The sequence below is a fragment of the Oncorhynchus kisutch genome, linkage group LG20, assembly GCF_002021735.2.
Source record: "Oncorhynchus kisutch isolate 150728-3 linkage group LG20, Okis_V2, whole genome shotgun sequence".
Classification (NCBI taxonomy): domain Eukaryota; kingdom Metazoa; phylum Chordata; class Actinopteri; order Salmoniformes; family Salmonidae; genus Oncorhynchus; species Oncorhynchus kisutch.
In genome coordinates, this window is record NC_034193.2 from 17,854,506 (window position 1) to 17,876,655 (window position 22,150).

The 22,150-nt window shown below is 43.9% G+C and overlaps 1 protein-coding gene across 28 annotated transcripts in view; it reads left to right on the forward strand.

Annotated features, from left to right (window-relative positions):
* Window positions 1-22,150, forward strand: part of tcf7l2 (transcription factor 7 like 2) — a 115,937-nt gene that overhangs the window by 36,916 nt on the left and 56,871 nt on the right. For 20 of the 28 annotated variants that reach the window (XM_020453616.2, XM_020453623.2, XM_031798964.1 and 17 more), the window contains exons 4-5: window positions 888-989; window positions 7,656-7,715. In XM_020453616.2, the coding sequence (XP_020309205.1) occupies window positions 888-989; window positions 7,656-7,715 (162 nt within the window). The remainder of the gene's footprint in view (window positions 1-887; window positions 990-7,655; window positions 7,716-22,150) is intronic. The other 8 variants (XM_020453625.2, XM_031798965.1, XM_020453631.2 and 5 more) reach the window with 1 other exon arrangement.

Consider the following 22,150-nt stretch of genomic DNA (forward strand, 5'->3'; position numbering starts at 1 on the left):
AGGAAACTAAGTGTGGTTGACTGTGTCACCAAAACGATTGGCATATCATCTGATTTAAAGGGCTCCACCCACTTTATGAGACAATCGATCCATGTATCTATCTACATCGTGTGTGTGTGTCTCTCTCACTCTTGCTCACTCTCACTCTCTCGTGTGTGTATGTATGTGTGTGTGTGTGTGTGTGTGTGTCTCTCTCACTCTCTCGTGTGTGTGTGTGTGTGTGTGTGTGTGTGTGTGTGTGTGTGTGTGTGTGTGTGTCATTCAGTCCTGATAAAGGCCAGGTCAATTATTCACTGGGACAGTCACTAGGTTGAGTCAGACCCATAACAGCGTGCCGTGGCTCCACAGTGCACCGTTTTATGAGGTTGGCCAATAAAAGTCATTCAAGTCACCTGGAATCCCAGAGTGGTCACATTTATGGCATTAAGTCATTCTAAACCCATAATCCACTTACAGTAGCCTTCACAGAAGCAGTGATTTAGCCTACCTCAGATTTGGAACGGTTCTAATTCTTGAACGAATGCCATATAACACAACTGTAACCCCTTCAAACTGCTAGGACATGTAGTTTTCTTTTTTCATGTCTGTAATAAATGGTTTCAATCTAATGTAGTTTTTTTGGGTGGGGGACTAATATGTCACCGAAAACGCAATGTTATGATTCCTCTCCATCCATATGAAGAACGTGTACTTGTCCCTGAGGCAAAACCCACCACATGCCTTGGGATTACTGTTTTGAATATCAGTAGTTTTTTTACTTTCTTTCATGTAATCTCTTTTAAAATGTTGATTCCTTTTTGTTAACTGTAAAATAAATGACAACTTTCTGCATCGTTAACGTGCTCTTCTTTTTTCTTTCCCCACTTTGTTTCTTTCTCACCATCTAGTACCTACAGATGAAATGGCCCCTGCTCGATGTTAACCACGGAAGTCTTCAAAGTAGACAAGCACTTAAAGATGCCCGGTCCCCGTCACCGGCACACATCGTTGTAAGTAGCACCCTGCTTTAGTCCTTTACACTTCTCTACCTCTTTTCCCCTCTCCGACGGAATGACAACCCTTCTACTGTGTCCTGTTGTACACCTCTGTATACCCTCTTTTTCCCAACACAAAACCTGTTGAATGGATGTCAGTGACTAACTGAAATACCTAGAGAGATGGCTGTCTTCCAGGAAATGACAGTCACTCACTAACCAGCCAAGATATTTTAAACCGAGGTAGCGACTCAGCATATTTGTTAGAGGGGTGTCTTGCTTATATAAAGCATTTTGGAGGCTATAATAATTCTATTGATGGTACTGATTGCGTAAAGCCAGTGGTAAGATCATGGGAAAGGCAAAGCTCACTTGGGATAAGCTGTTGGCTGTAGTGGAGTTGGCAAAGTGGCAGGTGACCATTGCTCTTTGGACGTCCACTGCGCTTCGGACCCAGTGTGTCGACACAAGGCCCCGCCCGGCCCTTACTGTACAGTAGAGTTTGGAGCCGGATAAGGACATGAACCTTATAGGAAACCTATGGCGACGACCCGTAACCTCAGAGAAGGAAGGTTTACTCTGCTGACTTCATGAGCACCTTCATGAGGTGTAGGCGGAGTTATAGCCACGTGGTTAAAGAACCCACGCTGCTCACCGCCGGGCACCCAGGCTGGCTACGTGACTATTGGACCGTGATAGGGTCATGAAAACTGAATCATTGTAGTCTAATAGACCATGTTGAAATGTAAAAAGCCAGTTCTCTGTTCCACTGTTTTGTTTCTCACTTTCCTGGCTATTAGGTCAGGTCAATGTGAAGGTTACATGGTGAGGAATATCAATCTGATGTGTGGCACGAATGTTAAAGGTGTTAACAAGGTGACTAAGAAGCGCCTTAGGCCAGAATTGGCCTAGTGGGTAGCATTGTTTCTGGAGTTCCATCACCAATGTTAATGTTTATACATGGTGTATATGCAATATTATCGGACATATACTTGGTTTAGGCTACGCTATAGACCCATTGGCCCGTATTCATAAAGCTTTTCCAGAGTATGAGTTCTGATCTAGGATCAGTTTGAACTTTTGGATCATAACAAAGAAGATTACATGGACACGGGGGAACTGATTCGAGATCAGTAGTCCTACTCTGACCTGATTGATTTTCGAGTTCACCACATAGCTTGCGTTGACCCATGGAGCGAACACGCAGTCGACATTTGTTTAGCGCCTGAGTTTTTACGCAAAGACTTGAACGTTTAGTGGCATAAATGATGTAAAGGCACTGTCTTCACGTACGTCACTGTTGGTATTTGATAAGTATAGACCGTTTTTTATGAGCCACAATAAAAATACTATCAGAAATGGTTTCCAGTTCAACGGGAATAGAAAGTTGGCACGCCAGCCCTCTTGGCCTTTTGCCCAGTTTCGTTAAGTACATACAGCTTAAAATAGGCTGTTTATTTGAAACAGAAACCCTGTCAAAAGTTATGCTAAGACAAAGAGATGGCGATGACAGTGCTCTAACAAACACAACAACCAAACTCAGTAGGACAGGCCCCCCCTTATCCTCCGAGAGACGCCGGTGTTATTTTTATACCATAAAGTTCAGGGGGCCCTACTCGGACGGTTATTTTAAGAGACATTACGTCTCCTCTGAAATCATTAAGCTGGTGGGAGGCAGTTAAGTTGCAGGTAAAAACGTCTGTTTTTATTCCTCCGTGAGTCATACGGCTGTAAATACTTATCACCTCACGTCTTCCGTTGCTCCTTAGTACCGGGGGCTTGAGGAGGACTTGCCTAAGATGACATCCAACCCACGCTTCCGGTTCAAATGCCTCGTGCTCAGAATACATTAGCGTCTCGTTGCGCCAGCAAACGTGTTTATCTCATTGTTTATTATATTATTTATTGATCGGTACCATCTGTGATTTGTTTGATCAAGAACCAGATCAGAGGTGTTGCTGCAGCGGCACACACTCGCTGTTAGAGTAAGAACCAGATCAGAGGTGTTGCTGCAGCGGCACACACTCGCTGTTAGAGTAAGAACCAGATCAGAGGTGTTGCTGCAGCGGCACACACTCGCTGTTAGAGTAAGAACCAGATCAGAGGTGTTGCTGCAGCGGCACACACTCGCTGTTAGAGTAAGAACCAGATCAGAGGTGTTGCTGCAGCGGCACACACTCGCTGTTAGAGTAAGAACCAGATCAGAGGTTTGCTGCAGCGGCACACACTCGCTGTTAGAGTAAGAACCAGATCAGAGGTGTTGCTGCAGCAGCACACACTCGCCGTTAGAGTAAGAACCGGGGATCAGAGGTGTTGCTGCAGCGGCACACACTCGCTGTTAGAGTAAGAACCAGATCAGAGGTGTTGCTGCAGCGGCACACACTCGCTGTTAGAGTAAGAACCAGATCAGAGGTGTTGCTGCAGCGGCACACACTCGCTGTTAGAGTAAGAACCAGATCAGAGGTGTTGCTGCAGCGGCACACACTCGCTGTTAGAGTAAGAACCAGATCAGAGGTGTTGCTGCAGCGGCACACACTCGCTGTTAGAGTAAGAACCGGGGATCAGAGGTGTTGCTGCAGCGGCACACACTCGCTGTTAGAGTAAGAACCAGATCAGAGGTGTTGCTGCAGCGGCACACACTCGCTGTTAGAGTAAGAACCAGATCAGAGGTGTTGCTGCAGCGGCACACACTCGCCGTTAGAGTAAGAACCAGGGATCAGAGGTGTTGCTGCAGCGGCACACACTCGCCGTTAGAGTAAGTGATTCAATTGAATGTGAGATGAAGCTTGTGCTGCTATTACCCGTCCCGCCCTTCCTCTCCATCTATCTCTGACTGAGGGGAGTTGGATTCAATGTTTCCCTGGTTTGCATCATAGCAGTGTTGACAACGTATAGACAGATGGGCATGGTCAGAGATAACAGCACCTTGTGCCTTCGTATCTCAGTCAGCGTGTAAATGTATAGATCGCAACCCCCTAACCAACATGGCCTATATGTTACTTTATGGGATCCCCTTATCAATCAATTGGGCGGTAAACAGTGGTTTCTTTTTGCTTTTAAATGGGAAGAACACCTGGGCACCTTGAGGAATATGCTGTCTGCACTGCAGCGATAAGAGCCTGCCGATAGGCACCGAAGATAAGGAGAAGTTCAAGTAACCCAATCTTAGAAAAAGTCAGAGAGACTGTGAAACAGTAAATGAAACAAAAAAGATCAAGTTTGAGACATACAAATGCTAAATTGAGCAGAGAGAGATGGAGAAGGACAAAGACAGATATACAGATACACAGAATGAAATAAAAATGGATCTTGTGAAGAGTCTCTGGGTAGGTCAGTTTCTGGGGGAGAAGTGGGTGGAGCTCTTGAGGGTCAGCCATGAAGGGAATGGAGGAAGTGACCTCGCAAGGGCTTGTCGCTACGAGGCTGCGTGGTTTTGCCCCTCACCGCCACGCTCGCAAAGGGGGCATGCCAGGGCCTTTGAAGTGTCTGACCGCCCTGCGGGACAGCCTCCAAGCCGCTGCCACTGAACTTATAGACCACCGGTGAATGGTATTATTTATTGATAAGTCTATTGATGTGATTTTTTTTTTTTTTACAGAAAGGAACCCAGGGAGAGACATTTTTGTATTGTGCATCTGCCTCACACAGTCAACAGTCCGAGATAATATTGTGGAAAATAGACCCTCTGTCCATAGTCACACAGTTTAAGTTCCTAATGTTATCTTCATGTGACACATCGTGTACACACAGTCTCAAAACTCAATGAGTTGACAGTCACCTTAATTATTGGCGCACCACAGATAACCCATTGGCTGATGTTTTATGCTACTTGTTCTGGTAGCTTAGAGGCGGGGTTTGTTTTTAGACAGATTTATGATTTGTTACGGGATTTGTTGTGTGTTCAAGTTAAGAAAAGTCATTTACATTTCTACTCTGTATAAAGACTAGAAAAGGGTAAGGGAATGTAAGAAAGGTGACTTGTTGTTGGCTTTAAAACATTGAGTCATCTTCTTACTCAGTCATCTGACAAAGTAAATTATAGGCTATGTGATGAATAGCCTTCATTTCGCAACCACTTTAGACTTACTATATGGTGCAAGTCAAACATTCTTAACAATGTTTCTTAAATTGACATGCTGGGAACTGGGGCAGAAATACGCATATGTTTGAGAGCGAGAGAGTGCACGTGCACACACACACACACACACACACAGTCCTTTTGTTAGAGTCTTGTTTAGGCCAGACAATGTCTACATTGTTTTCTGGGCTTTCACTGGCAACAGGGGATGGGCTGGAGTGTTAACCATTTCCCAATTGGGCTTCTGTGTGTGTGTGTGTGTGTGTGTGTGTGTGTGTGTGTGTGTGTGTGTGTGTGTGTGTGTGTGTGTGTGTGTGTGTGTGTGTGTGTGTGTGTGTGTGTGCGCGTGCGTGCGCGTGTCAGGAGCAGTGTGGAACATGGAACTTGAGGGAGTAAGGAAAAGGTGTAGTGTCCTGTTGTGTGACTATTCCGAGTGTATGATAATTAGCTTTGAGGAAGTGATGGAACCTGACCATTACATCTATGTATGGCAAGACCTCCCACCTGATGCTTTCTAACCAATGAACACTCGGCTTTCACGTTGCAGGCCCGTTTGTCTCTCCGTATAAAGTGCACTGTAAGAAGACCTACAGAAACGAGTGGGAGCTGGCTTGAAATGAAGTGCCCATCCCTACATTTTGAACTAGAATAGATGTGTTCAGGAAATGCCCACAATGACTTCTCAGTCCCCAACTGTGACTGAACGGCTTGGCCGGTCATCCTTAGAAAAGAAGTGGCCTCTTGCCCACTCTGCGTCCATCTTTATGTACGCTGTGACAAGTTAAATAAAGATATGTCTCCTCCCTCTGAATCGCGGTGCACCTGGGTTGTACAGACAATAGCCCTGTGGGTTGGAAGCCCTGGTGTGAAATCCTGGCCTCCCTCACTGTTAATGAGCGCCCCCAGGGTCACAGACTGGAGACACTACCCTCACTGTTTACGAGACGAGATCTCTCTCTCTCTCTCTCTTTCACGTTCTCTCTCTCTCTATCGATATTTCTCTCTCTCTTTCTTGATCTTCATCTCTCTCTGTCTCTGTCTCTCTTTCTCTCTCTCTTCTCTATTCCTTGCTCAGAAACTCCCCTCTACTACAGTCTGTAAGCTCTGGCTAGCTAGTCTGAGCAAAGTCAGTGGTAGCGTTATCACAGATGTGTTCAGTGGTGTCTGTTGTTGTGGCAGCAGTGCTTTAGACCAGAGCTGTTAGTAGGAGACATGGCCTCACCCTGAGACAGGGGGCTTTGTGCCTCCTATGGGCACCCAACCAGGCCTTTGCACTGTCCACTGTCTCAGACCAGACATTGCACTGTCAGGCTGACATCACAACCAACTAAGGTGCCAAATGTGAGACCAGCCGAGACGAGACGTGTGTCAATCATGGGAACTGTGACTAGAGGGCAGCAGGGGTTTGCTGTTTCACTCAGTGAAACGTTATCTAGACAAAGTCATTGTTTCTCTATGACACCGAATGTCCAGTTGTTTACGAACACCCCAAGGACAGTCAGAGGCTGCTAAGCAGACGACAGAGGAATCTCTAGAGAAGAAGCATCCAGATTCTGACCTGTAATAGTGGGAAGCCCATTTTCTCCACCTCCATCTGATTTGCACAGAGAAATGTGGATAGCGGCTTTGAAACTCACAGGAATAGTTGGGAAGTCATTGTCCTCTTTACCTCTGAGTGGTATTTTAGCGGTTATAACCCTTGTGAACTAAGGCCACCCCGGGGAATGTGTGACGGAGATCTAGAATGTGTGTGCGTCTATGTGTAAGCACTGAGAATACTGTACGCCTGTTCCGAGAATTGACTCATGGACCTTAGTGCAGAGTGACCTGTACATGACAGTAAGGTTTCAGTATATGGAGAAACACACTAACCTAGGTGGTCCAGTAGGGTTTTGTTTTGTGTGTGTCTGAATGACTTTGCACAGTGTGATTAGTGTTTCTTTTGTAAACTGATGCATGAACTCTATCTCCTTCCCTGTTTCTCTTCCTTTCCCCTCTTTTTTACCCCCTTTCCTCTTTCCATGCCCTTCATATCCTGATATTTTTAGAGTGATTTAAAATGTGATTTGGCTGTTAGCTGCACACCTACCGACATGCACAGGAAGACATCTTCCCATGTTCACCCTAGTGCACGCTGCAGTCTCCTAAGTCAATGTCTTTGAACCAGCAGCAAGAAACGGCCAAGTTACTCCAGTGTTAACAACTAGCCAGCCAGTATAACAGCCATGTAGCCAACCCAGAGCCAACCCATGTTCTCATATTCTCTCTGTGTAATGTGTGTGTGTATAAGGAGAGTTAAGGCACCCCTAGAGAAAATAGGCTGAGGCACTGAAAAGGAAAGGAAATAGAAGTTTTAAATAAATGAATAGCCTAGCTAGTGAAAAGGGGGGCTGCATTAGGCTTAAGAGAGAACACATTCCTTTGCATTCATGTCCCTGGTAGGCTAGGATGATGATGATGTGTGTGTGTGTGTGTGTGTGTGTGTGTGTGTGTGTGTGTGTGTGTGTGTGTGTGTGTGTGTGTGTGTGTGTGTGTGTGTGTGTGTGTGTGTGTGAGAGCTGATATAATTGTGTGACTCGGGAACGTCCGTCTTTGCCTTTCAGGGGCCCTTCTGCTTGGAATTCCCCGGACAGTCAGATCTGAGCCTTCACCAATTTCAGTTGGTGAGAACTTTGAATTCCAAGTATCTTGCTAGCTGGTTGATGATGCCAAAATAACAACTGAGAAATGATGATGATGATTTAAAAAAAAAAAAGAATAATAATAATAGTCCTAATTCTAATGATAGCCTAGTCATGCTATGTTGTTGTGTTTGCTGCTGTTGCTGCTGCTTTGTTGTTGAATTGCTTTGTTGTTGCTCTGTAATGGGGGCTGGTGCAGATATTTTGGGGGATACTTTTGAAGTTCCAAGTACCCTATTGACTTTTCTTTTTAACCCTGGTTCTCACACTAAATATGTACTGATGTCTTGTGCAACACATACATTCCTAGTTCTCTGGCAAGCCTGATTTAGAAAACTGTGAACTCAGTTTTGTGAGTAATGGGCTTGTAACCCACTCTAGCATTATGATAGTTGGTGTAGCCCAGCTCCGTTTGCTGACGGGGCTTTGTGGCTAACATCAGATGGTTTAGAATGTTTACTCTCGAGGTAGCATTACGCTCTCTGTCGATAGAGGATTGTAAGCATCCTTTGCTTTACAACAGTGCCAAAGTGTCTATTGATTATAAGGGAAACTCCACCCAGAAAATATTTTTGGTGGTATTTGTTTCATTAGTCCGCTGTTGACATAGTCCCAAAACTTTCAAACTATCGAAATCATCTGCGGATGCAACATGCATCATACTGGGAGGATTTGTGTATTTTGAAATTTAGGTATTTTGGGACAAAAGACTAAAGAAACAAATATAAAAATGTCATTTTTTGGTGGTATTTTACATTACGTCTCTACTGTTTGAACATGGTATAGATTGATGATTTCAGGTCCACAAAGGTTTCTGTCAGACAGTATAGTGTATTTATTCTGAGGTTTTTGGTAATTCTTTTTTTCACATATTATGAGATGTCAATCGTTTTCCAGTCTTTTGCTGAAGGACTGTATTCTGTGTTCGTGTTTGAATTACCATCCGGGAGAGAGAATCTCTTTCTCTTCTCTTTTCATCTATTTCTCTTAGCAGCTGTCTTGAAGAGGATTCTCTTTATTATTGGCATCTGAATGCAGAGCCAGCGAGAAGTTAACTAGGGAGTGGAGTGTGTGAATCTCTCTCTCTCGCTCTCTTTCTCTCTCTCTCTCTCTCTCTCTCTCTCTCTCTCTCTCTCTCTCTCTCTCTCTCTCGCTCTCTCTCTCTTTCTCTCTCTCTCTCTCTCTCTTTCTTTTCTGAATTGTTCTCCTGTCGTCAGGAGCCATCAACGGACCATGAATAGTCAGGGCCTGTTTCATTTCTATATTACTACTTTTCAATTATGGTTCCCTTCTTGACGTACCCAAACGGTTAGCGTTTGGATGGAGCAGGACATAATGGCTAGCCTTCATCTGCAGAGCTGACTGTTGACTGCTGCCAGATCAGTGGGCGCTAGGCTAGATTGTGGCTCATGGTTGCACGTTTAGCCTGATGACGGGAGTGAGAGGAACTGTGGGACGTGGGTTGTCATTGAGGAGCCAAGTGGAAAACTAATTGTTGTCTCCTTTGTATGGATCCCGGATTCTTTTGAGATTCCTGCTTGAGTTGCTCCGGCTGATCAATTGCTTGATTTTCCACACTCCATTGGGACCGTGTCAGTAATAAAAATGTTTCACTTTCGGGAACAACCTTTAATGTAAACACTGTTTTCAAGTGGAGAGAGATATCCCTCATTCCCCCTCCCTCCCTTCAGTAAAAAGTGTCTGCCAGAACTTGTTTGATTAGGCAAGGCAGGAGCTCTGTTGGGTGTGTCTATGTCTGTGTTTCTTTGCGAGTCTTGAATATGTGTTTGTCTGCACCAGTGTGTCTGCATATGTGTTGGTGTCTGTGTCTCTCTGTCTAAGATGTAGATGTATGGTTGCCCAATCCAATTTGAGGTGTGTCTGTTTGTGTGCTACATTAGTGGTCTTCGTCAGGTCAAGTAAGGTTGTCAAGCACAGTTGCACATGACATCACAGACACCACGCCTTGTGACACACTGCAGGCATGTGTCTGTGTGTCTGTGCTTGAGAGCAAACTAGAAAAGTGACGAGAAAGTGATGGCACTGATCTTTTTAAAATAGTAGCTTAGTTTTGCAGTCAGATAGAAAAATGTCTCATCAAAATTTGACCTTAAATAATGGTGCAGTGTGCAAACAGATTCGTTAATTTGGCATATTGGTCTTCAGGGACCTGGTGAAACATCCCACTGCGAATTTTCCAAATAATGATCATTAACATGAAGCACTTTTTCTATATCCCCCTGCTTGTCCCTCCCTCCCTCCCTCCCTCCCTCCCTCCCTCCCTCCCTCCCTCCCTCCCTCCCTCCCTCCCTCCCTCCCTCCCTCCCTCCCTCCCTCCCTCCCTCCCTCCCTCCCTCCCTCCCTCCCTCCCTCCCTCCTCTGCCCAAGTCCCCCATCTGATTCTGTGGCTGGGCTGCTGTGAGCGATCGAGAGGGGGCCGTGTACTGTATTAGTTCTTGAGGGCGTTTCACAGGGAAACTCGTTTTGACAGAACTCCAGGTGTCTCATTGTTGGAACTGCTATGGTTCAACAGATTTACCAATTAGTATTGGGCTGAGGGCATGGTTGGGCGGGAAGGGGGAAGAGGGGGGTATGGAAGAATTGAAATGAGAGGGAAGGGTTAGTGTGGAAGAATTGAAATGGGGAGGTGTTGTTCCGGGTTGGGTAGAGTGATGGAATGAAATGGGGGGGGGGGGGTTCTTCTGAAGGGTCTTGTGGCTGTAGAGGGAGAGGGATGCTGGGTAAGTCGATACGTGACCTCCTTTTCTCAGCTGAGGAATGGAATGACTGGTTCCAAGGAGGAGGAGAAATAGGAGGAGGGGTGATGGGAAGGCAGCAAAGGAGGGAAACATATTACAGTGAGTTAACATGAGGATTTAGGCTATAACTGTACAAGTAGCCTATAGTCCAGCCCTGATGCCGCCAACAGAGCATGAAACGTTTTATTTCCTTGCTCTGTCAGTTATTGCCAATGTTACTGCAAAATTGAGACAATTGAATTGACCCTATCTCAAGTCGGCATCAACACACAAAATTGATTGACTCAGGAGATAAAATCTCAATCTTTGGAGGGTGTTTTTAAAACACATCTGTTCGGCAAACCAATGATTTGTTTTTGTTGAAATCCTTCCTCCCTCTGTTCTCACTTTCTTACCAGACTGAATTGTGTGGGACGAAACACAGCGCTATTACTTTGTGAAAACTCTTTTGTTTTTCCTTTAGAAATGCCTACTCCAGGAAGTTTTGACATGAGAGAGTCGGGTTAAGTAATATAGAGAATATCCCTCGGGTCGCCTGTAGAATTTGGAGCAGTGTTTGCCTCCAAAGTACAGTATGTGTTTGTGTGTGTGTCATGACTCGTGTTAGCGCTCTATGAAATCACAGCCAGTGCCTACTTGTACAGAAGGTTAAAGGAAAATAAACTGTAAATAACCTAAATGATGATCCCTCTAGAATTAAAGTCTTAAACATTTCTCATTAAAGGAGAATTTTGTGTTTTTTTTAATACTGCAAAATCACTATTTTTGATGTAAATGACATGTTATAGAAGGGTCCAGACACTTTTTCTTTAGCAATTTGACTTGTTTTTGAGAAACTTGACACAATGGTCATTGTGTCATTTTGAACTGTATCCGCAACGTTATATTCCATTTTGTTTGGACTCGAGTGACCATTCTAGCAGCAGGCTACACCAAGAATGGAACAGCTGGATTAGAGGAGACGTCTTGAGTCGCACAAAATGGAATATAACGCTGCGGATAAAGTTCGTAATGACCCAATTTCATGCGTATAACATCTAAAGACCTGAATCACTATACTGAGAGAGTTTCTGTTTCTAAAAGGACATATTTGGGTGTTTTAGGAGCATTTATTAATGTTATTTCAGAGTCCCCCGTACTGCAGAACAGGAATGAGTTTCTCCAAAACAAGTGAAATCGCTAAATAAGTGTCTTGACCCTTCTAGCTGTAACATGCCATTTACATAAACAATAGAGATTTGGTTGTAAAGAAGTAAACTTCTCCTTTTAAGGATTATGTGTTGCTGTATCTGGCTGAAAGATGTCCAAAGGTCAGGGTCAAATAGCAGTGCACCCAAAGGAAGCTGGATGTACAACTCTAATATTCGACTCCAAAAGTATATAGTGCTACTGTCTGCTGTCCTCTTGAATCACATTCACTGGCTAGACTGGCACCCATCCCCTGCCTGCTTCTTTGCCTGATTGCAGTGGCCGCACTTTGTTTGGGGTGAGAGATTTTGGGTGGGATGTTTTGAGAGGGGTAGTGTGGGCTGGGGGTCTACGGAGAGGCGATGAACCCCACAGCCCCAAACAACAATATATTGCTACGGTTGAATGCACTGTGGCAGTCAAAGTTTAAAATCTTCTCTCTCTCTCTCTCTCTCTGAGTGTGTCTGTCTGTGTGTGTGTGTGTGTTGGCCGGTGGAATGCTGACTGTTTCCAGGGAGCACTTAAGCCGCCCTGAATTAGGTTTAGTTTCCCTGCTCGTACGGCGTGAGAGCGGGTCAGGGGGATTAGTTGAGAACACTCGGTATCTGATTTCTGAATAGTTTTGTATTGTCCTCAGTGAGTTTTTCAACCTGAGTGAGACTAACCTCCAATTTATTTTATTTTGTTCTTCTCAGCAGTTTCAGTGAAGACATCTCTGAACATTCTTTATTTGTTTGGCTGTGTTTTTATTTTCCACAGTCAGTGTAGTCAATGATCCCTGAGTGCCAGGCTCTTCTTTAGTCTCCTGAATCCTCAAAAAAAGCAATGACAGACAATGTTTTTGAATACTTTGTGGATATTTGTGACAGTTCACACCGAGGCAGGTGATTGTATTTGCATGCTCTTGCATACCTCTGCAAGTATGCATGTTTATTATTATTACCCCCCCCCCAGCCCTCCAAGAATCACCTCTGATTAAAGGGCTGATTAACGTGGCACTTAAATCTACCTGAGAATACCACAAGTGCACTAAGTAAGGGAACATCCTTAAATCATAATTGCCATACATGTCAGGGAAACATTGGCCAATTTCATTCAAACATGGGTATGTTGTTAAGGAAAATCCATTATTATTGTCGCACTGGTCAGCGCTACAATAGTATGGCGTTGGTTGAAACTCAATATTAAATTCAAATTTCCTTTCATATTTTTTAAATATATTTTTTAAACTTTTATTTAACTAGGCAAGTCAGTTAAGAACAAATTCTTATTTTACAATGATGGCCTATCCCGGCCAAACCCTCCCCTAACCCTGACGACGCTGGGCCAATTGTGCGCCGCCCTATGGGACTCCCGATCACGGCTGGTTGTGATACAGTAGTAGTGATGCCTCTAGCACTGAGATGCAGTGCCTTAGACCACTCTGCAGCCCTTTAACATATGACACTAATGTTGATGAAAATTCTCATATCACCTTGATTAGAGGTTAGCCATCACCGCAACCATATACCAGATTTTGAACAGGGTCGTTAGCATTAGGAAAAAATTTGCCCCGGCCAAGCTCAATATCTAGGCGTTGGATAAGAACGAGACTAAAGTGTCCATAAAATTACCATTAGAGTTGCCACCTTTTCGGACTGAATACGTTTGTAGGGGCAACAGTTTTGATTAAATGCATACTTTATCACTCTCACATGCCATTGACGTGCTACCTTTCTTGTAGTATTTCTGACCATGCTAATATATTTTTCAGAGTTCTAACACCAGGTCAAGAAATTCGGTGGCTCGGCAACAACACAGCTTCACCAGGATACCAGTCATAAGAAAAGTATAAGAACAAACAAAGGCTACAGAAGATAGCGAGCGATATGGTGGTATTCAAGCTGAATTCAAGCAATACAAGCAAATACAAACAGATATTTTGAATAGCTAGGTAGCTAGCTAGCCAACATTAGCTTACTTGTCCAAAGTCCAGCAGCTAGCCTCTGTAACTAGCTGACACCAGTCAGCTGAAAGCTAGCTAGCTAATGAACAAGCAAAGAAAGGTAGCTAGCTATTCTTTGGTTATGGAAGATTTATACACAAAAACAGCTGACCTTGACACAGAAGCTAGCGAACGTTTGCTAGCTCACATCCAAATGGGAGTCCTACATTTTCCCACAAAACATAGCTAACGTAAACTCAACCCATTCCGTACAAATGTGCGCAACTGCAACATTCAAACGAGGCTACAAAGAAAACTAACGGGACTGTAGCGACTGCCTTGACTTCAAAATCGGGGGTGTGAACTAGGTTTCTATTCAAGCGTAGTATTGGAGAAAAGTAGAAAAAAACGGACCCTCCGTTACATTGTGACGTGTCATGTCATAACGTACAGCACTCATAAAGCAACTATTTCTGTCTTACAATCTCTCTCCACCAGGTGTATCACTTCTCTCATCCTTTAAAAACAAGAAATGGGCAGTGACGGGGGTAAGGGGGGGATACCTAGCCATTTTTTGCGTCATCATTGTATGCGATCATCATTCTCAAAGCCGCTGTTTACTTCTAAGATCACTTTACCACCGCCCTAAAAACCCGATTCAAATTCGACACAAACCTTCAAATAGGTATGTAATGACACATTATATAAACTCTTTATAGTGTTTTATTTACATTTTAGAGGCGATAAGGTTATAAGTTGGACAAAAAAAATTTACAGACAGATTATTTCACTCGTAATTCACTGTTTCACAATTCCAGTGGGTCAGAAATGTACATACACTAAGTTGACTGTGCCTTTAAACAGCTTGGAAAATTCCAGACATTTTTGTCATGGCTTTAGATGCTTCTGATAGGCTAATTGACATAATTTGAGTCAATTGGAGGTGTACCTGTGGATGTATTTTAAGGCCTACCTTCAAACTCAGTGCCTTTTTGCTTGGCATCATGGGAAAATCAAAAGAAATCACCCGAGACCTCAGAAAAAAAGTCTGCTTCATCCTTGGGAGCAATTTCCAAACGCCTGAAGGTACCACATTCATCTGTACAAACAATAGTACGGAAGTATAATCACCATGGCACCACGCAGCCGTCATACCGCTCAGGAAGGAGACGCGTTCTGTCTCCTAGAGATGAATGTACTTTGGTGCGAAAAGTACAAATCAATCCCAGAACAACAGCAACAGACCGTGTGAAGATGCTGGAGGAAACAGGTACAAAAGTATCTATATCCACAGTAATACAAGTCCTATATCGACATAACCTGAAAGGCCGCTCAGCAAGGAAGAAGCCACTGCTCCAAAACCACCGTAAAAAAAGCCAGACTACGGTTTGCAACTGCACATGGGGACAAAGATCGTACTTTTTGTAGAAATATCCTCTGGTCGGAAAATAGAACTGTTTGGCCATAATGACCATCATTATGGTTGGAGGAAAAAGGGGGAGGCTTGCAAGCCAAAGAACACCATCCCAACCGTGAAGCATGGGGGTGCTTTGCTGCGGGAGGGACTGGTGCACTTCACAAAATAGATGGCATCATGAGGTAGGAAAATTATGTGGATATATTGAAGCAACATCTCAAGACATCAGTCAGGAAGTTAAAGCTTGGTTGAAATAGGGTCTTGTAAATGGACAATGACCCCAAGCATACTTCCAAAGTTGTGGCAAAATGGCTTAAGGACAACAAAGTCAAGGTATTAGAGTGGCCATCACAAAGCCCTGAACTCAATCCTATAGAACATTTGTGGGCAGAACTGAAAAAGCATGTACTAGCAAGGAGGCCTACAAACCTGACTCGGTTACACCAGCTCTGACAGGAGGAATGGGCCAAAATTCACCCAACTTATTGTGGGAAGCTTGTGGAAGGCTACCCGAAACATTTGACCCAAGTTAAAGAATTTAAAGGCAATGCTACCAAATACTAATTGAGTGTATGTAAACTTCTGGCCCACTGTGAATGTGATGAAAGAAATAAAATAGTAGCTGCTCTCTACTATTATTCTGACATTTCACATTCTTAAAATATAGATCCTAACTGATTTAAGACAGGGAATGTTTACTAGGATTAAATGTCAGGAATTGTGGAAAACTGAGTTAAAATGTATTTGGCTAAGGTGTATGTAAACTTCCGACTTCAACTGTGTATATATATATATATGTATATATAAACACAAAATAATCTGAAACACAACCAAAACAAACAGGAAATGCATCCAACAAATGTGTATATTAAGCTTGATATGGTCATTGCCTGCTATGAATATGGGACCAAATACTTAACTTTTTACTATTTTAATACACATATAAGTGAATTTGTCACAGTACTTTTGCTCCCCTAAAATGGGGGGGGGGGGCTATGTACAAAAAGTTCTGTAATTGATCACTAGTTCACCTGATGAAAATACCCTCAAATTAAAGCTGACAGTCTGCATTTTAACCTCATAGTTATGTTTTGAGTTCAAATTCAAACGTTTGGAGTATAGGTCCAAAATAAGAAAAAAGGCTTCACTGTTTGTTAATTATGGAGGGCACTGAATAAAAAAACATCTTTGCTTTTATACTTACAAGACCATCATGCTTGATTGAGCGAGCTATTTTGTCTTGTAGTAATGTGGTGCCTGCCTGTATTATAATTAAGCAATAAGGCACGAGGGAGTTTGGTATATGGCCAATATACCACCGCTAAGGGCAGTTCTGAGCCGAAACATTTCAGAAGAGTTTGTGCATATATTACAGCAATATATTTTTTTTAACATTTTGGTTTGTTTTGGACTTCGGTAAGGGGTTTTTCGGCTGTTCGGGCACACAATATTTTTTGGGGAGGCAAGCCCTAAATCGGTAGCCAAAATTTTACACCCCTTCGTCGGTGATTGGTCAACTGTAGGGATTCTTCAATAAAGTCTTTGTTGTCATTCAACGGGCGACGACTTGTTTTCATGCACATTTTTATTGAGAAATACTGCAATATCTTTGTAAGATGTACATTTGTGTGGCTAAGATCTCCTCTGCAAAAAAACGTCAAAATTCATGACAGATTTATTAAATTATCTTAGATGCATTCTGATTATTTTGAGGAAGTGTATACTGGCAACGACGTTTCAAAATGGACAGAACTTTTTTTTTCAACTAGCCGAAGCTAGCAGAACTGAAGCATGCTGAAACCTTTATTCACAATGCAATGCAGAGTGCCTGGATACAGACTTTAGCCGTGGTATATTGGCCATATACCACAAACCCCCAAGTTGCCTTACTGCTGTTATAAACTGGTTACCAATGTAATTAGAAACGTACAAATATTGTTGGGGTCATACCTGTGGTATACGGTCTGTTATACCATGGCTTTCAGCCAATCAGCATTCAGTGCTCGAACCACCCAGTTTATAATATTTAATATAGAATATAGCTAGTGGACACAATATTGTTTCAGGCAACATTTCACACTGCTGATGGGCAAGTAGAAATGCCATGTCCAACAGACACTAACCAGACTGTAAACAAAAGCACGTACAAGAGTTAATTAACCCACCATCAAAGTCCTCAGCATTGGGATGTGTCAAAAAGCAAAACAGCAGCTTACTTTTCATACATTATTAACATTATCTAAATGCATTATTTGTGTATATATTCATTCATTTGTCTTGTTAACATCCTTTCTGAGTAAAATAAATAGCATGGATGCAGCCCAGCCCGAGTGGCTGTGTGACAGTTGTTTGTGTGTGTGTGTGTGAGATTTGAAATTAAAAGCACGTTAAGCGTTGTGATTGGAGTGAGACAGGCGTGGTTTTGCAGACACGCGACAGGCTGCTCTTCAGATGCTGATTAAGGGACAGTGAGGCGATGATGTCGTATCTGCTCAAGTTTTACCGGCCTGCCTCTTTGAACACGGTCTCTTTGAACACTGTCGCTCTGTTATCTGCTACATGCTCTGTTCCTCCGTAACAAGATGTCGCCACCCTTCCCCCTCCTCTTCATGCTTATTTATTTGGTGCTCGGCAGTAACCGAGAAGATGCGTCTTGTCGCAGAATTTGTTGTTTTCCTCGACTTTGTTGGAAAGCCCAGCATTTGGGCTCTTTCCCTCACACGTCTTGGTGAATGGAGATTTTAATTAGAACTTTTGGCACTGTCTCCATCTTGTGTTGAAATGGCAGACAAGTGACTGGCTGGTGGTGTGGCCGGGCGGGCGGGCAAGCTGATTGGTGTGTAGTGAGGCATGGATAAATCAACTGGCAGCCTGAATGGCTCAGTGGATTCTCACTGCCATTCATTGAGACCATAGCCGTTGTGTTTTCTTTTATGGGATTCTGCCTTTAGAGAAGTCTAAAATAACAGACAAAAGACAGAATGCTTCCTTGTTTTATGAAGCATGACTTGCAGTGCTATGTACTCAGAACTGATGTCCAATTTATGTTTGCAATTAAATGCAAGCTTATGCATTAGCTATTTTTTTTCTATCACTATCATGCAGTTTGTTGACAAGCTGCTAAAAGAGCACCCTTTTGACATGTTAGTCTTGACGGATGCTAAAACGCTGGTTAAGCTCTTGTCTTGACGGATGCTAAAACGCTGGTTAAGCTCTTGTCTTGAGGGATGCTACAGTAAAATGCTGGTTAAGCTCTTGTCTTGACGGATGCTACAGTAAAACGCTGGTTAAGCTCTTGTCTTGACGGATGCTACAGTAAAACGCTGGTTAAGCTCTTGTCTTGACGGATGCTAAAATGCTGGTTAAGCTCTTGTCTTGACGGATGCTACAGTAAAACGCTGGTTAAGCTCTTGTCTTGACGGATGCTACAGTAAAACGCTGGTTAAGCTCTTGTCTTGACGGATGCTACAGTAAAACGCTGGTTAAGCTCTTGTCTTGACGGGTGCTACAGTAAAACGCTGGTTAAGCTCTTGTCTTGACGGATGCTAAAATGCTGGTTAAGCTCTTGTCTTGACGGGTGCCACAGTAAAACGCTGGTTCAGCTCTTGTCTTGACGGGTGCCACAGTAAAACGCTGGTTCAGCTCTTGTCTTGACGGGTGCCACAGTAAAACGCTGGTTCAGCTCTTGTCTTGACGGGTGCCACAGTAAAACGCTGGTTCAGCTCTTGTCTTGACGGGTGCCACAGTAAAACGCTGGTTCAGCTCTTTTTGGCTGCTGCTCCTTGCCGTGGCTTAGCGGTCACCAAATGATCGATCGCGCTCGACTGGTCGCTCTTCAAGGCATTCCTAGTCAATCACCAAACATTTCTGTAGAAAAGCCAACTATAAAGGCTGTGAAAGGCTTGCTTTCCTTATTTTTGTTTTTATGTTTGTGTTGTGCTGTTGGTGGTAGGTGCGCTTGATTCAGAATCCCTGCGCACCGGGTAAGAAAAGTGTTTCCATTTGAACTATTTAATTTTTATGAAAAGAGAAACTCCGCCTACCCGGCGGACCGGGAGATCTGTAGCTAAATAGAGTGTGCCTGCTGCGCTGGCTAATCGGTTAGTTCAAATCACCTACAGAGATTCCACCACCCCGGCCACAGAAACCGTTAATGCTATTCTACATAAGATTTAATACCTTTTAAAACACGCTTCTCCCTTCTTCCGCTCGCGCTGCATCTGCAATGAATGAGAAGACAAGTGTATCGATAGCCCTGCTTTTTTATTAGCATCGAGGAATATTTCACTTTCTCTGCTCATGCCGTGTTCAAAACGACTGGTAACTCGGGAAATCTGACTTCCGAGTGTTCAAGACAACTGGGAACTCAAGATCCGACTGGGACAAATAGTTTTGAACGGTTATCCAACTCGGAATTCCAAGTCGTAAACTCTGGCAACTTTCTAGACCTCCAAATTTCGAACCTGAAAATTACTGATTTTCTCCGAGTTCCCAGTTGTCTCGAAAGCATCATGATCATCAGATGCAGGTACCATCAGTCCATGAAAATAACAAATACAATTATTTGCAAATGTTTTCAATTTCTGCTCGGCTGTGCCTCGCAAGTGCGCTCACCAACTGATCTAAAGCTCAAGTTTTGTAATATAATATGGTCTGAGAAGAACAATATTGGCAGGCCAGACATATAGCCAATATGCTGTGATAATGTATTAGGCCTAATGCACAAACCTAATTTTTACAGAACAGTTTTTATTAGGTTCATGTTAAAAAAAAAAAGTTAAAAAAGTAATGTTTAAAAGAAAATCTGAGTGGTAGATCTCTGCTTGCTTTTTGATTGCAAAAGTGGTCTTGATTTGGAAAGGGTTGGTGACCACTGCTGTAGCTAATACAGACCACATGTTCCGTTGCATCTGCGTAAGCACACCTGTTTAAACTATAGATGACCCTGCACCGTACAGCAAAGTCAGTCCTGGTATACTGTAGGCTATAGCACAGCAGACTCAAGGCAAATGAGTTGACAGGGGAGGATCGCAGTATATGGGGATTGGGGAACAGGGTATGATTGCCTCCTTAAAATGATGTGGGTTTGTGACTGGCTGTGTGTCAAACTGATTCTGCATTAGTAGGGGAGGTGTGTGTGTGTGTGTGTGTGTGTGTGTGTGTGTGTGTGTGTGTGTGTGTGTGTGTGTGTGTGTGTGTGTGTGTGTGTGTGTGTGTGTGTGTGTGTGTGTGTGTGTGTGTGTGTGTGTGTGTGTGTGTGTGTGTGTGTGTGTGTGTGTGTGTGTGTGTGTGTGCGTGTGTGTGTGTGTGTGCTCTATCTGGGCTGGTAGTCAGTGCTGTGTAATTACCTGGAAGGTTCCCACTGAGCGGAGTAAAGCTGTGTCTTATGCAACATGGAGTCACATACGTTACAGGCCATCTAGGTTTTAGTCACTGCCACTAAGACGGATGACTTCAATTGTGTTGATGAAAGAGAGGTAATCACAGAGAAACAACAGAGAGAAAATGGAGATGGATGGAAAAGACTAGGAAATATGTGTCAAGATCCTTCATCGCTTGTACCACGGTTTCTGTCGGTGCTAACCCGTTAGCCACCATGCTAACGCCTAGCTTGCCTCTCCTCCATTGTGGCCCACCTTCTCCCGAGCGGGCGTGCTCACAGCACACGAGCTCTCCTGCATGGGCACGAGCCTGTGTGCTGTGCATGCGTGCCGTGGTGCCTGCCTCTTGCCATTTTAATTGTTACGTCTCCTCACCCTTGATATGAGCAAAAAGGGAGGCCTCGGCAGCGCCTGGGACTTCAAAGGCTACCTCCCCCAGTCTTACAAGTTGCCCGTCTCTTTGGAGGAGTAGGCTCCAGAGAGCGAGGGGGTTTGAGAGGCGGCGCCGAGTCTCGGCTGGATTGAGTTTGATTGGCTAATTGTAGCCCCCAGTGGACACAGCTGCACATCACAGAGAGGACGAGCAGAGTGGGGAGCACTGGGTGAGAGTCTACAGCTCTGGCTCATCATGGGAATGAATGGACACTGCAAAGACTCCTGCCATCCCATTCTCCCTTTCTGTAGTTGCTACCTTACCCAGCATTCTGACCGTGCTGCCTTTTGACTCTGTTTCCCTGGCTCTCCGTATCTTGCTTCACGATGGGGGAAATGAATGGACGTAGCAAAGAATACCTTTGTTCTTCTCTTTCTTCCTCTGCTGTCACGCTTCCTCTGCCTGTCACTCCAGCTCATGTAACTCTCAATTTGTTGAATAGTAGTGATGTTCTTTATGTGTTGCTCCCTGTGTCTGCAGTTTAAAACCGCGCATCGAGTTAGAGAATGTATTCACTACGTCTACCGATCAACTCCATAGGGATAGGCCGTGTACAGTAGGTCACGTGCTGGCACATTCTAATGATCGCATATCAGCGTGTCATAAAGCCGTTGCATGTTTTCACGACATTTAATGAACCTACTGACCGCATGGAATCTGGGCGTGAACTAGACACAATGCAGAGTCAAAGGAATTCACAGGCAGACGCACACAAATTCACATATACAGTCTTTGTCTACTGTTTACTACTGCCCCTACTAACAAACACCACTACTGTAGTGGTGATCAAAACGGAATCTCCGCAGCTTTGAACTGTGCCCCCCCCCCCCCCCCCACCACCACCACCATCTCATCAAACAGAAATCAATAGATGAAACTTTGGACCGCATGTATCAGCTTTTCTTTTCTTCTCCCACTCCTCTCTGACGGTTTAGCACACTACGCCACTAGAGTAAAGCACGGTTAAAAGGAAGGATGGCGCAGGAGATGACACCGTCAAGGAAGGGCCCCGGCTGAGAAGAATCAATGGGAGGGAACACTTCCACACACGGAAAGGGCACACGGGGAGGGAGAAAGGGTAGGGGGTGTTTTTGGGGCCGGAAATTAGGGATTTGTTTTACCCAGAGAGAGAGGAGAGTAGGAAAAAACCACTTCAGAACATTTTTGAAACAAAAAGTTATTTGGGGAAGTTGTGTTGTGCGGTTAAGGTTTGTTTTATCCAACTGTGCAGAAGCGCATGTAGCTGTCTTTCTGGTCTCTTTTTTTTGTGTTGGTGCACAGAAGGACTAGCTTACTCATGGCATGTCCAGGACAG